The 12,876-nt window shown below is 40.0% G+C and overlaps 5 protein-coding genes across 5 annotated transcripts; 3 read left to right on the top strand and 2 right to left on the bottom strand.

The window, feature by feature from the left end:
- Positions 1 to 383: 383 nt before the first annotated feature.
- Positions 384 to 1,359, top strand: LOC661436 (enhancer of split mgamma protein). The gene has a single exon (XM_967592.4). The coding sequence runs from the start codon at positions 516 to 518 to the stop codon at positions 1,092 to 1,094; it is 579 nt and encodes a 192-aa protein (XP_972685.1). The 5' UTR covers positions 384 to 515; the 3' UTR covers positions 1,095 to 1,359.
- A 1,274-nt stretch (positions 1,360 to 2,633) lies between these two features.
- On the top strand, positions 2,634 to 4,504 carry LOC100142495 (pickpocket protein 28). The gene is made up of 7 exons (XM_001812418.2): positions 2,634 to 2,755; positions 2,803 to 3,045; positions 3,091 to 3,348; positions 3,386 to 3,590; positions 3,637 to 3,907; positions 3,949 to 4,174; positions 4,222 to 4,504. Exons 1-7 carry the CDS (start codon positions 2,634 to 2,636, stop codon positions 4,439 to 4,441), a joined length of 1,545 nt encoding a protein of 514 aa, XP_001812470.1. The 3' UTR covers positions 4,442 to 4,504.
- A 63-nt stretch (positions 4,505 to 4,567) lies between these two features.
- LOC661518 (uncharacterized protein DDB_G0290685) lies at positions 4,568 to 7,864 on the top strand. Its single transcript, XM_008198745.3, has 4 exons — positions 4,568 to 4,707; positions 4,754 to 5,768; positions 5,825 to 5,983; positions 6,031 to 7,864. Exons 2-4 carry the CDS (start codon positions 5,690 to 5,692, stop codon positions 7,770 to 7,772), a joined length of 1,980 nt encoding a protein of 659 aa, XP_008196967.1. The 5' UTR covers positions 4,568 to 4,707; positions 4,754 to 5,689; the 3' UTR covers positions 7,773 to 7,864.
- PolD2 (DNA polymerase delta subunit 2) lies at positions 7,853 to 9,402 on the bottom strand. Its single transcript, XM_015982930.2, has 3 exons — positions 8,950 to 9,402; positions 8,066 to 8,866; positions 7,853 to 8,015 (listed from the first exon to the last, which is right to left on the bottom strand). The coding sequence occupies exons 1-3, from the start codon at positions 9,320 to 9,322 to the stop codon at positions 7,897 to 7,899; spliced, it is 1,293 nt and encodes a 430-aa protein (XP_015838416.1). The 5' UTR covers positions 9,323 to 9,402; the 3' UTR covers positions 7,853 to 7,896.
- Positions 9,403 to 9,930: 528 nt separating this feature from the next.
- On the bottom strand, positions 9,931 to 12,767 carry thoc5. The gene is made up of 9 exons (XM_967760.4): positions 12,585 to 12,767; positions 12,396 to 12,533; positions 12,129 to 12,343; positions 11,996 to 12,080; positions 11,277 to 11,949; positions 10,454 to 10,954; positions 10,289 to 10,404; positions 10,077 to 10,240; positions 9,931 to 10,030 (listed from the first exon to the last, which is right to left on the bottom strand). Exons 1-9 carry the CDS (start codon positions 12,666 to 12,668, stop codon positions 9,967 to 9,969), a joined length of 2,040 nt encoding a protein of 679 aa, XP_972853.1. The 5' UTR covers positions 12,669 to 12,767; the 3' UTR covers positions 9,931 to 9,966.
- Positions 12,768 to 12,876: the final 109 nt, after the last annotated feature.

The raw sequence follows: 12,876 nt of genomic DNA, 5'->3' as shown, positions 1-12,876 counted from the left end.
ACGATATCACGCGAATGAATTTGTAAAATTTCCATACGGCTCGAAAACACGTTTTTTCCTAATTTTTATGTATTTTTTATCTAAACTGTCGAAAAAAAATGAGTGGTGTCCCGTTTTGCATACTAGTCCCTCGCCTGCGGCCTTGCCCGAATCAAACCCCGATATGATCCCCGAAATAAAAGCTAATTGGTGCTCCAGTTAATAACAATCGAAGCACGAGCAGGACGCGAGATGGGTGTCAGGCTAGCGGAGCAAAGGACGGGAGATCGTCGTCGTCCATCCACGCACCCAGCACGAGCCCACGAGCGCGAGCGAGAGCCCCCCGAGTGGGACAGAGCGAGGGCAGCTGCACGCGCTTGGCTTGCCACAGGTGGCCTAAGTGTGGGAACGAGCTAGCTTCTGAGTTTCCCACGATCGGAGCGACTCACACCTGGGGCAGCTATAAAAGCCTCGCCCTTCCATTCGCCTCTTCATTCACAGTTCGTGTGTCTAACTCTCCAGTGCGTGCTATCGAGATGCTTTCCGTCGAAGAGCCCCAGCCGATCTCCCGGACCTACCAGTACCGGAAGGTGATGAAGCCGATGTTGGAGCGCAAACGGCGCGCCCGCATCAACCGCTGCCTCGACGAGCTGAAGGAGCTGATGGTGACGGCGCTCCAGAGCGAGGGCGAGAACGTGTCCAAGCTGGAGAAGGCCGATATTTTGGAGCTGACAGTGCGCCACCTCCACAAGCTGCGCCGCCAGCAGCGCCTCTCGGCGAACCCCGTCGTGGACGCCGACCGCTTCCGCGCCGGCTACACCCACTGCGCCAACGAGGTGTCCCGGTGCCTGGCCTCCATCCCCCACGTGGACGTGCAGCTGGGCACCAAGCTCATGACGCACCTGGGGCACCGCCTCAACGAGATGGACAAGGTGGCGCCGCTCGTCATCCAAGTGGCGTACACGCCCCCGGGCTCGCCCGCCCCAACTGTCTACTCCATGCCTCTGACGCCGGCCTCCTCCCAGGCGCCGTCGCCCAACCAGCCCATGGACTGCTCCACCGCTGGCCTTCTCAAAGTCGCCCACAAGACCGACGATGTGTGGAGGCCGTGGTGAATTTTGTACATTGTTGGTGGATATCTCACGACGTCTTTCACTACCGTTTGCTCAATATGTTTAGCTTTAGGATAGGTTAGAGATGATCTCGAGGATGAAAGCTTTAAATTGTTGATATTTGTGATATTTATTGTTGGTACCTGTGATTAAGGCTTGATAATCAAAATGTTTGCGCCTTGTTTATTAATTAATCAATCACTACTGTGATAAGCATGTTTGTATTTTTGATACGAGAGGAATTTGAATAAATACGACTGTTAATTGATTTTTGAGTTTTATTGCTTCGCGCCAATTTCACACGTGACTAGTCACGTGGGTTGGCTTTATCTTGACAAGGGGGCTAATAGGCTTATTATGACGGCCGCAACAAGTGGTTTAAATCAATTGCAAGTCCAATTTGATTCTAATGGGATTAATCATTCAAACTGGTTTGGCAATTGGAGATTGGAAGAGACAAATGAGGGCTTGAAGCTTGTAGTGTTTTAAATCGGAGGGCGACATCTACGTACGAGAAGCCGAAACAAGTGTTACAAATCGCCATAAAATGTAATAAATATTCAAGACAAATAACTCGTTCAGTTACTTGAAAAACATTGAATTGTATTAATTTAAGTCAATGTTTGAAAATCTGAAGACACACAAAAATCTTAAGCAAATGGCTGATAATCATGTAGCTGGCGCCATCTTAAAACACAGTTGTGCCATTTTACAGGTTTCTGTAATAACAGTTTTCTTCTAAATTGTTCGTTCTTGTCGCTAGTACCACACTCTGATAGGGTTTTGAAAGTACTTCCTAAATTACTGAATTACCGATTCAGGCAAGCAATTACGCTTTAATAGATATCACTTAAAAATTAAAAAAAATATTTCGAACATTTACCAAGAAACTAGAGGTCTCACTACAAGGAAAACGATCTCTTTTTAATTTTGGTCGATTTTCAAATAAGTATAATTTTTTTATAAATAATAATTTCTTTCTATGTACGTAATTTTTTTTACAATTTTTATAAAATTTCTTTTAATAATAATTAATATTAACCAAAATGTTAAAACGGGTTTATAGAACACTTTAATTTAATATCGAATTAGTTTAAAGCAGGATTAAAGTTTAATTTCGCTGACTGTAAACCGACCCTTAGTTCTTGTATAATTTATTATTTTTTTTATTTGCGCCATTTTTCAGGTAACTTTTTATGGAAAATAACATTTAAACATCGTTTGTTAAAGAATTTTTAATACTGATTCAATAATAAATTGTAGAAAAATTCTGAAAAAAAATCAGATCTACAGAAAAAATTATTCAGTGGCAAACGCTGATTTCTGTGATTATTATGTTTTGAGATTCAGAAAAATACACTTTGCTGACTCAATTTTTATAACTCTTCAATTATAAATATTCGAGTTGACAAAAATCCGACTTTGTGACAACAGGTCACTTAATTAAACCGTTGTTTCTCCTTAACAAACACAAACATTTGTTCCTTATTCCGCCCCAACCTGGATTTTCCTCAGTGCGAGAAAAAGCCTCCCTTAATCAAGATGAAAATGGAAGAAAACACAAAGTTTAACCAGAAATTGCGAAACCACCTCGTGCAATATTCCTCCTCCACTAGCATCCACGGTTTTAAATATCTCACCGAAAAACGGTCGAAAATCGAAAAGTGAGTCAAAAATTCGCACTGCGAACTTTAAAACCGTCAAATTTTAGAACAATCTGGTCCCTGATGCTCTTAATTTTACTAAGTGGCTGCATGTTTATGATTTACAAAGTGTACCATAAGTACGAAAGTTGCCCCGTTGTTGTAAGTTTTTCAACGAAAGATACACCCCTGTACCAAATCCCGTTTCCTGCCGTCACGATTTGCCCCGAATCGAAATATTCGCGAAAAGAGTTTAACTACAGCAAGGTTTACTTCGAGATAATGCAAGACAAGGAAATCAACGAAACGGAGTAAGCACTTAACCCGGTTTTTCCCCCAAAAAATGCCACTTCCAGATTGAAAAACTTCTACTATTTGACCCTCCTGTGCGACCCTGACCTCGACATAAGCAAACGAGCAAACAAAACAGTCGATGATCAATTCTTCCAAGTCCTGGACCAAGTCAAACTAAACGTGGAGTCAATTTTGCATTTTTGCAACTTTATGGGGAAATTCTACAGTTGCGACAAACTTTTCACCCCGATTTTGATCGATCAGGGAGTTTGCTACTCGTTTAATAATCTAGGGCGCGACGAGTTGTTCAAAAAGCACGTGTAAGCCCTTTTTTCAGAAATTTTAACCCGATTTCAGTTTCCACTACTCAGACTATTACCACGTGCCTAACAACTCGCACAACGCCTACGACACGGAAAAGGGCTACGAGACCAACTCCGGGGTGGACACGCACCCTAAACGGGCCCTAATGTCCGGAGCCGACAACTCCCTGACCGTTTTCTTCAACTACGACACTGCCGACACCGACTTCATTTGCAACAGTTTTTTGCAAGGATTTCGAGTAAAACGAAAAATTCAAAATTTTTGTTCCAATAAAATTGTTCAAGGTTTTGATTCATAATCCCTGGGATGTGCCACGTCTCACCAAACACTATTTCCGAATTCCGGTGAGCAAAGTCGTAGTGGCTGCGATTGAACCGGAAATTGTCAAAACCTCGATTGAGGTCCGGAAATTTCCCCCGGAAAAACGCAAGTGCTACATGAACAACGAACGGCCCTTGAAACACTTCAAAAATTACACCCAACCCAATTGCTACCTCGAATGTTTGACCAATTACACGCTACATGAGTGTGGCTGTGTGCAATTTTTTATGCCCAGTAAGTATCACTGTATTAGTTAATTAATCACAAATTATTAGGAGACAACTTGACTGCCATTTGTGGCAGCGGCAGTGGGAGTTGTTTGATAAGAGCCGAAGAAAAACTCAAATTGAAAGACTTGGAATTTAAAATTTTGGGACAGACTTTCTGTGATTGCAAACCTTCGTGTACCAATTTGAGGTTCAATATGGAAACATCTCACAGCGATTTCTACTACAAGGAGTATTTTGAAGCACATTTGAACATGAAAATTGATGATGACGGGTTTGGGGACATTTCTAGTCCCACTTTTGGTTAAAATAATGTTTTAGGACACACTGGTCCGTTCTACAAATCTATTTCAAAGACGAGCAATTTATAACTTTGGAGCGGAACGAATTATATGGAATCACAGATTTGATTGCCAGTTTTGGCGGCCTTTTGGGCCTTTTTACCGGCTTCTCGTTAGTTTCATTGGCTGAAATTATTTATTTTTGTAGTGTTAGGATTATTTGTAATCGGAGATTGTACGGTCGTTGGTCAGGGCCCTAAAATGTAGTCAAGTACTTAGTAAATATTAAATATTTGCTACATGGTTATTTTAGTCTATTCTGGGAACAAGAGACCTTCACCCACTTCCTTTATCACAAAAAAATTATTGATACGATTGCACTTTCCTATTTATTTAGATTACCAGAATTAATATTTGCCCAAAGATCAATTAGGCACAATGTCGCTATTTTTGGTTTTATTATTTCCTTTAACTAATTGTTATTTTCTCGATTCAAATTCAAATAAAATCACGCGAACAAAACGAGGTGAGTATTTAATTGATTGAAAATAATTACGATTTAACTAATCCAGAGACTGAATTTTGTCCCCGAGAACGCACCCCCTGTGTGACACCGATGAAGTATTCAGATACGGAACGTTTCAAATGTGACGACGCGTGCCCTTTTGGCTACAATTGTTGTCCAGACACTTGCTTTCAACACAAAATTTGCAAAAAAAGTTCAAATAGTTTAGAGTTTTGCCCCCGAGACAAAAATCTCTGTTCGACGCCACTGCCTTGCGGAAAAACTAAAGAATTTTCGTGTTTTGATGACAATGAGTGTCCCTCGGGTTACGTCTGCTGCAAGGACAGTTGTTTCGTACACAAAATTTGTAAGGAGAAGGTTTCAATTGTAACAACTCCACTTTCGGTAACGGAACAAGAAGAAACAACTACAGAAAAAGAAGACGAGGAAACAACTCCACTTCCTACAACAACGGAAACAGAAGAAAAAACAACTCTTGTAACAACAGAAGATGAAGAAACAACTCCAGTTCCTGCAACAACTGAAGCAGAAGAAGAAACAACTCTTGTAACAACAGAAGATGAAGAAACAACTCCAGTTCCTGCAACAACCGAAGCAGAAGAAGAGACAACTTTTGCAACAACTGAAGCAGAAGAAGAAACAACTTTTGTACCAACAGAAAGGGAAGATGAGGAAATGTCTTCAGTTCCTACAACAGGCGTGGCAGAAGAAACAACTTCTGGAACAACAGAAAACGCAGAATCTCCGATTTCCACAACAACAGAAGACGATTACTTGGAAGAATATTATGATAAAATATAAGACTAAATGACGTGGCAAATGCGTCAAGCTAAATAAACATTTATATTGCATTCAAGTTCCGCTTAAAATTACCTTCAAATATTTGATGTGTTTGATAAGTGGTGTTAAATCTGATTCTATCACGATTTGAGTCATTTTTAAGTGCAAATTGTAAGTTGTTGATGTGAATAAAACTGAGAAAATGTTTTCGCTTCTTTTCCTTCTTATCCTGTCTGTGGACTCTCGAGTTTTGCCAAAAATTAATGATGCATTAAACAGAAGTGAGTTTTTGTTAAAAAATAATTATTAAAAAATGATAATAAAAGTCCGATTTTAGTTGTGAAACGTGAGGCTTCTTGCCCCCCTGAAGCATACTCATGTCCCCAGCCATTGAAATACGAAGATACTCAAATTTTCTTGTGTAATAATGACTGTCCTGAAGGATACACCTGCTGTAGTGATTCATGTTTCCAGCACAAAATATGTAAACCAACAGGTAGTACTTTAATTTAAGTATTTACGAAAATAATCGACGTTTTTCAGAAAAATCTAAACCTAATTCTACAAGTGTACAGTACCGGTGTACCAACCCTGTTGATTATGAAACAAGTAAAAATCTGTTGTGTAATGATGACAGGGAATGTCCTTCAGGTTACGCTTGTTGCGAAGATAGTTGTTTTGAGCATAAACTGTGCCAAGAGACATGTGAAGCCGATCTGATCTATATTGACGAAAAAAACGACGATAAAAATGAGCAAGATAAAGATAAAAATAACAAAGATAACACTGACAAAACTGAAGGCAGTGGAAATGATAATGAGGAGAGAAATGAAGAAGACACAGAAAATAACGATAAAGAGAGCAGCGGCAATAACAATAACAAAGAACATCAAGATGACGCGGGTGATAAAGAAGGTAGCGGTTACAACGACAATGAAGATAAAGATAACGAGGAAGAACATGTCGATTCTGAAGATAAAGGTGGAAACAATGAAAATACCGGAGGCAATGATGATAACGATATTAATGACCAAGATGAAAATCACGAAGATAATAAAAACAACAGCAGTGATAAAGATAACGATAATGAGGGTAGCGGTAATGACGATAATGAAGAAAACGATAAAGAAAGCAGCGGTAATAACGATGATGATGAAAATAATGAAAAAGAGGGTAGTGATAATAACGATAATGATGACCTGAGTAAAAACGACACAGACAATAAAGAGAATAGCGGTGATAAAGATAGCGATAATGAGGGTAGCGGTAATGACGATAATGAAGAAAACGATAAAGAAAGCAGCGATAATAACGATGATAATGAAAATAATAATGAAGAAGGTAGCGGTAAAGACGATAATGATGACCAGAGTAAAAACGACGCAGACAATAAAGAGAATAGCGGTGATAAAGATAGCGATGATGAGAGTAGCGGTAATGACAATAAAGATAATGATAAAGAGAGCAGCGGTAACATCGATGATGAAGATGAAAACAATAAAGAAGGTAGTGGAAATAACGATAATGATCACCTAAATAATAAAGAAAATGACGGTGAAGAACGCAGTGGTAATAACAACGATAATGATAAAGAGAGTAGCGGTAATAACGATAATGAATTGTATTTCGAAACTGACGACAAAAGAAAAGATGAAGAAAATAACGAAGTCAATGAAAACAACCGTAATGACAATGATAGTAAAAAAGGGGATAAAGAAAAAAGCGATTACCAAGATTACGATAAAGAGAGCAGCGGTAATAACAAAGATGATGAAGATAATAATAAAGAAGAGGGCAGCGGTAATGATCAAAATAAAGATGACGAAGGCAACAAAGAAACTGATGGTAAAGAAAGTAGCGGTAATAACGACGATGATGACAAAAATAATGAGGAAGAGGGCAGTGGTAATGACGATGATAAAGAAAATAGTGGTAATAACAATATTGATCAAGACAGTGAAGAATTATATTTCGACAACAAAAATAAAGATGAAAATACGAAAGATAACAGAAACAAAAAAGAGATCAACAGTTATGAGAAAGATGAACTTCAAAATAAAAATATTATAGACAAGGATAAGGATGAGAGGAACAGTAGTAATGATAATGACGGCGGAAATGAAGAAACCGATAGAAGAAATAAAGACAAAAAACAAAAAAATATTTACGAAGATGAAGATTATGTTTATGAAGATGGGAATAACGACAACGTTGGAAATTCTCCGGCGCTTCAAATTTTTAACGAATCTGTACCTCTACAAAAGGAAATTTATTATTTTGCTTAAATTAATTTGTGTTTTTACGAATTGTACGTAGGCGCTTGTTTTTTACGTTTGTAGCTTGTAAGGACACAATAAAAAAACACTTTAAAAAATAATACTTTATTTTGAATTATAAATACAAAAAAAATTACACCGTCTGAAAACTTATAGAATTACACTCCATCGTCTTCAAATTCAAAATACAGCCTTGCAAAGTCCTACTAAACTCTGGCACACTAATCAGTGTAACTTTCTGTCCATCAGGCCCTAAAATAAACCCAATCAAATAACCTTCCCCAAACTGGCCAAACAGTCACCTGTGCACTCCCTCGCGCTAAACTTTTCCTGATTCCCCGCGAAAAACACATGTGGACACTCTTCAATAATAAACGGATCACTATCATAAAACGGAAAACACCCCAAAGTATCGGGGGCCGTGGGGGCCAAATGCCCCCACTTCAGACAATTCTCCAAAACCTCCAAAGGGTCCGTAATCTCGCAATACCTCATCACATCCCTCACTGGCTGTCCCGACGTCCCCAAAATACGCACACCCCCAAGCGAGTAAAAATACGGATTAGAGACCTGATTTACCGACTTGTAAACCCCCGATTGGGGGAACATGCAGCGATGCATGGGTTTTTGGGGGAGGATGCGATTGGAGGGGTCGTTCTCCCCCGGCATCACATCGACGTCAATGACTTGCCCCAATTGGAGTAAAAATTTGTCGAGAAGTTTAACTGCATCAATAGAATCGGAAGATTCAGGCCGACGTGATAACATCGAAATTGAAGGTTTGACTTGTTCAGGGGTGTTACGAATGGAATTACCGGCGATAATAACACGGGTGATTTTGGAGGCTCGAAAAGGGGCCACGTCACAAAGACCCGACAGCCAGAATGTGAAAAGTTGGAGGTTTAAATCGCACTGGGGGCTGTTTACTAAATCTAGACCGCTTAGGAAAATAACAAAGGCCGAGTCGTCCAAAAGGGGGCGCGGGATTTGGGGCCGGAAGTCGGCGAAAGTGTAGTCTTCGACTATAAAACGGCCCTTGTCGTCGGCGGTCCCCAAGAGAGCGCATGAAATGCCCGTGACGAGATAATCGCAAGGAATGCAACCTACAATTTAAGAAAAAACGTAATCAAAAGTGCCCTAAAGACGTCTATTAATATTATCAGAGCACTCTTGATTAGGTTCTTACTTATGATCAGATATCTCTGCAACTCGTCCTCGATGAAAAGCTCGTCGGACTTGTCCGTAAAATGGGTCACAATGGGCTGGGGCACCAACTGGTCCTCCTCAGCCAATTGTTTCAAAATCGACGGTTTTAATTTCTGATTTTTAAACAATGTCCCAATGACAACACATTTCGGGTGGTTCTCTTCGGATAGTTTGTGTAATTTACAAATGGGGTACTGCGTACCCCATTTTTTCGCAATATTGACTTCGAGTAACGCAGTCATTTCTTTAAGCCGCGCCAAATAGATATTAAAGTATTGCTTATGGTAGTCGGGGGCCACCTCTGACCATTTCCGAGACAAGTTTTCGTACTCTAACGACAGTCTTTCAGGCATTTTCGCAAAAAACACAAACAAAAACTTTGAGGTTACGTCACCGATTGAGGTTATGTAACTCGCGCTTTTTTTGAAAAAGGGTCGCCAACACTACGCACTAAATACCAACTTTGGTGGAAAAATGATCAAAATCGGAGAAATTGAAGTAATTTAATAATTCTACCGATTAAATTTTATTTCATTATGAAATAAAAATTAGGGCGTCGCCGTCATAGCGCGAGAAAAAAGATTGCCAACAAAAAGTGTGAATTGACAATTGATTCTCAATTTTTTAGAGGGAAACAAAGAAACCACTTACCAGTTACCACTGTGGGGCTATTTTCTGACGAGGGGAACTCTCAGACACGTTTAAATTCACACAAATTTAACAAAAGCACTCGGTTTTGGGAAAGCCACGCGCGTTTTTGCAAGTGTTGCCAACTTTAAAAAGCTAGTAGCCCGCCACAGCGCATGCGTACAACAATTAGTTAAAAAATTGTGACGTCGCGACGCCTGTGTAAAACTTTGTGTAGTGAAAAATGTTTTTATTTATTGTTAAATGCTCCCGCTTCAGACGTGTAGGAAAAGGGTAAGTGTAAAAAGTGCGGCAAAAGTAAAAACACAACACGATTCAAAAAACTCATTTATTTGTCAAAAAAAAAAACTCATTGGGTGTAGACCCCAACCCCAATATTCCTGAATTTGAACGGCTTTCTCCTATTTCTGGCGCTGAAAAACCAAAATTACCCCCAAAAAACAAACTCAAAATCCCTACCAAGTCGATTTAATATACATGGTGTTCTGTTGAAACGTCCCAGGGTCCTCCGTTTCCAGATAAATGTCCAGTCCGACACACAATGACATAATCTGGGCCGACAAAAGCCAATTTGCATTTGAAAATTCGTGGTTCCAATCGACATTAATCGACCGTTCCATGTCCTGTAAAACGAGTGAGACCAACCCAAAAACCCAAAATTACCAACAAACCCGAATATTATCATCATTCTGCGAATGTCTAGTCCCGTTATAGTTCAAACAAAGCGCAAAAATTGGTGGAATTGACGGATAATCGTTCTTGATAACAACAAAAGCTTGCAAATTTGCTAAAATACAAAAAAAACACTAATTAATCACGTGACTCACCAAACTTACCTTTATCACGCGTGATTGTCGCTTTATAGAAAATATCATTCGGCGAAATTAACTCAGCTTCTAGCAAACCCTCCGTAAATTTAGCCTCGCAAAAGCTTTGATACGTCCCTGATGACCATTTCGTAAGACTCGAAATCGTGGTTCGCGGCAAATCGACACTAGCCGGCAAAACAGGAATCACATTCCGCTCCAACTCCTCCAATTGTTTCGCCAAGGCATACCGCGACTTTAGGCGCTTTTTTATTGTTTTCATGACCGACTCGACGTTAGTTTGGCTCAGTTGATCCGAACCGGACATTTTATTCAAAAAATCAATGCCGCACATTTTTTGCGCCCACGTGTAGACGTAGCCAAGCTCTGGGACGAGGCTTTGGAAGGACCCCAAGCCGACTTTTTTCAGTTGGTAAGGGGTGCACGGGTTGGGGCTGTCCAGCCCGAAGTCGCCCTCCACCAGCTCCACGAGGACGCTTTCGTTTGATAAGACCTCACGAGCTGCGTTTCCTGTAAGAAAGACACTCGGGGGTCACTAAAAAAAATTTGCATTTTTTCCTCCATTATAGTAAAAAAGTAAGAAAGTATGATTTTCCCTTTAAAAGCGAGAAGAATTTTTTGCTGCTCACGCTCACGGATATTACGTGAGTATGCAAAATTTCAGCATATTCCGATAATAACAGGACATGACTCAATTGTAAATAGAGACGGAAAACAAACCAAGTAAAAAAGGTGTAGTTTATGTTGTTTTTCCTTATCATTCACAAAATACCTGTAACTATCCGTTTTTTTTTGTCTAAAAGAGGATTTTTGTAGATAGTGGGTCAAGTACCTGTAATATTGCTCGGAATATTGACGCTTGAAGATACAGTGACGATTTCCAATTTTGCGTAATAACTTAGTCGAATTTTAATTGAAGGACCGTCTTTAGTAGTGACAGTAACTTGTACAGAAAGCGGGTGAACTTGTAACAACTTGCGTTTTTTCTCCTCAAGTGGATCAACATGTACCGACTTCCGGTGACGCCGTTTCTTCGTTTCGACAATTTCCTCCACCTCCTGTATCTCAGCTTCCGGTTCCATGTCCTCCTCCTCCTCTTCTTCATCCTCTGCCAACTCCAACTCCTTCCATTGACTAGCCTCCTCCTGGTCCCCCATAATCTCCACACTCATCCCCGAGTCGTTCACCTGTCTGTAGGCGTCAATATTGGCATAAAACAAGTAAAGGGGGTTGGGTAGAAGCGAGGCAAGCTTGTGTTCAGCCTGGATCTTGTCAATGTGGAGCCCCAGGTGCTCCTGCACCGGTTTCGTGGCCTCCATGACCGAAGACAAGAGGGGCCCCAATTTATCCAATTTATTGCGACGTTCGGCAATATCCCCCTCTAGTTTTTTCTTCTCCTCTTCAAGTTTTTTGCACATGTCGGCCAAATGAATACGCTGCTGGAGCTCCCACTCGAGGCGCGCGAGCCGCAGCTCGTGCTTCGCCATTTCGTCGGTTTCATCAAACTAAAATTTTTTTTAAAGTTTTTGAAATTAAAAAAATTAAACCAACTTTTTTGAATTTTGTCGTTAAATTTTTCGGCGCTTCGGCGAGGAACTCCTCAACGGGGACCAGCTCGATGTGCTCGTCTTTAGACCTGAAAGAAATTTTTGGGGGGTTTACACAAAAAGGGGGTTTTCGTTACTTGAACTGGAAACATTTGCGATATTCCGACATCAGATGGTTAGCCTCGTACAACAAGTTCTGATATTGTAAATTAATACTGTCCACTTTTTGTTTTTCCGCAGCCAATTGTTCTTTTGGAAAAACCAAACGCACCTTCTCCATGCGGTTCAGTTTTTTCAAAAGCACCAATAATAGACACACTTCGGTGGTTTTTTCCGTAATTTTAGCCCTGACCTACAAAGCACACCCAAAAAATATACAAAAAAGCGACAAAATTCCAATTTACATCAGACCCACTCTTCATTTTCAGTTCACTTATTTCGGCGAATAAATGCCGAATTTCTTTGCACGTGTTGAAGTAAATCTGAGCGTCGGTATCGTTCGGTCGATTGAGGGCCTCTTTCTCCTCAAATTCGACCGATTTCTGCAAAAAAATCAATAAATGTGATAACCAAAATTAGGGAGGCGTAATTACTTTATAAATGTCGATTTCGGCCTCATTGTCGGCACTAGTCCCACTTTTGCGCTTTTTTTTCAAACTACTTGACTCTTTAACCATTTTTTTAAGCAAAAAAGATTATGTAAACAAGCCGACAAAAAATTTGAGGTTAGAAATGCGCAAACTGACAGACAACAGACGCCATTTTGTTTCAGGACACCACATCTTGGTTTAAACGAATTAATTTCTGTGTTTTTAAATCAAAATCCAAACATTGCGACTTATATTATAAATAATTTGGATAATTTCAATTATTAGTTGTTACGTA

The sequence above is a fragment of the Tribolium castaneum genome, chromosome 6, assembly GCF_031307605.1.
Source record: "Tribolium castaneum strain GA2 chromosome 6, icTriCast1.1, whole genome shotgun sequence".
NCBI lineage: Eukaryota > Metazoa > Arthropoda > Insecta > Coleoptera > Tenebrionidae > Tribolium > Tribolium castaneum.
This window is presented reverse-complemented; position numbering and strand designations above follow the sequence as displayed.

Bases quoted from the DNA above. Each gene is read 5' to 3' on its own strand.
- LOC661436 (XM_967592.4), top strand. From the start codon at position 516: ATGCTTTCCGTCGAAGAGCCCCAGCCGATCTCCCGGACCTACCAGTAC.
- LOC100142495 (XM_001812418.2), top strand. From the start codon at position 2,634: ATGAAAATGGAAGAAAACACAAAGTTTAACCAGAAATTGCGAAACCAC. The intron at 2,756-2,802 runs GTGAGTCAAAAA...GTCAAATTTTAG, and splicing joins AAACGGTCGAAAATCGAAAA to AACAATCTGGTCCCTGATGC. The intron at 3,591-3,636 runs GTAAAACGAAAA...AAATTGTTCAAG, and splicing joins GTTTTTTGCAAGGATTTCGA to GTTTTGATTCATAATCCCTG.
- LOC661518 (XM_008198745.3), top strand. From the start codon at position 5,690: ATGTTTTCGCTTCTTTTCCTTCTTATCCTGTCTGTGGACTCTCGAGTT. The intron at 5,769-5,824 runs GTGAGTTTTTGT...GTCCGATTTTAG, and splicing joins TAATGATGCATTAAACAGAA to TTGTGAAACGTGAGGCTTCT. The intron at 5,984-6,030 runs GTAGTACTTTAA...GACGTTTTTCAG, and splicing joins CAAAATATGTAAACCAACAG to AAAAATCTAAACCTAATTCT.
- PolD2 (XM_015982930.2), bottom strand. From the start codon at position 9,322: ATGCCTGAAAGACTGTCGTTAGAGTACGAAAACTTGTCTCGGAAATGG. The intron at 8,867-8,949 runs GTAAGAACCTAA...CTTAAATTGTAG, and splicing joins GCAGAGATATCTGATCATAA to GTTGCATTCCTTGCGATTAT. The intron at 8,016-8,065 runs GTGACTGTTTGG...GGTTTATTTTAG, and splicing joins TAGCGCGAGGGAGTGCACAG to GGCCTGATGGACAGAAAGTT.
- thoc5 (XM_967760.4), bottom strand. From the start codon at position 12,668: ATGGTTAAAGAGTCAAGTAGTTTGAAAAAAAAGCGCAAAAGTGGGACT. The intron at 12,344-12,395 runs GTAAATTGGAAT...TGTGCTTTGTAG, and splicing joins AAATGAAGAGTGGGTCTGAT to GTCAGGGCTAAAATTACGGA. The intron at 10,031-10,076 runs GTAGGGATTTTG...TTGGTTTTTCAG, and splicing joins ATGTATATTAAATCGACTTG to CGCCAGAAATAGGAGAAAGC.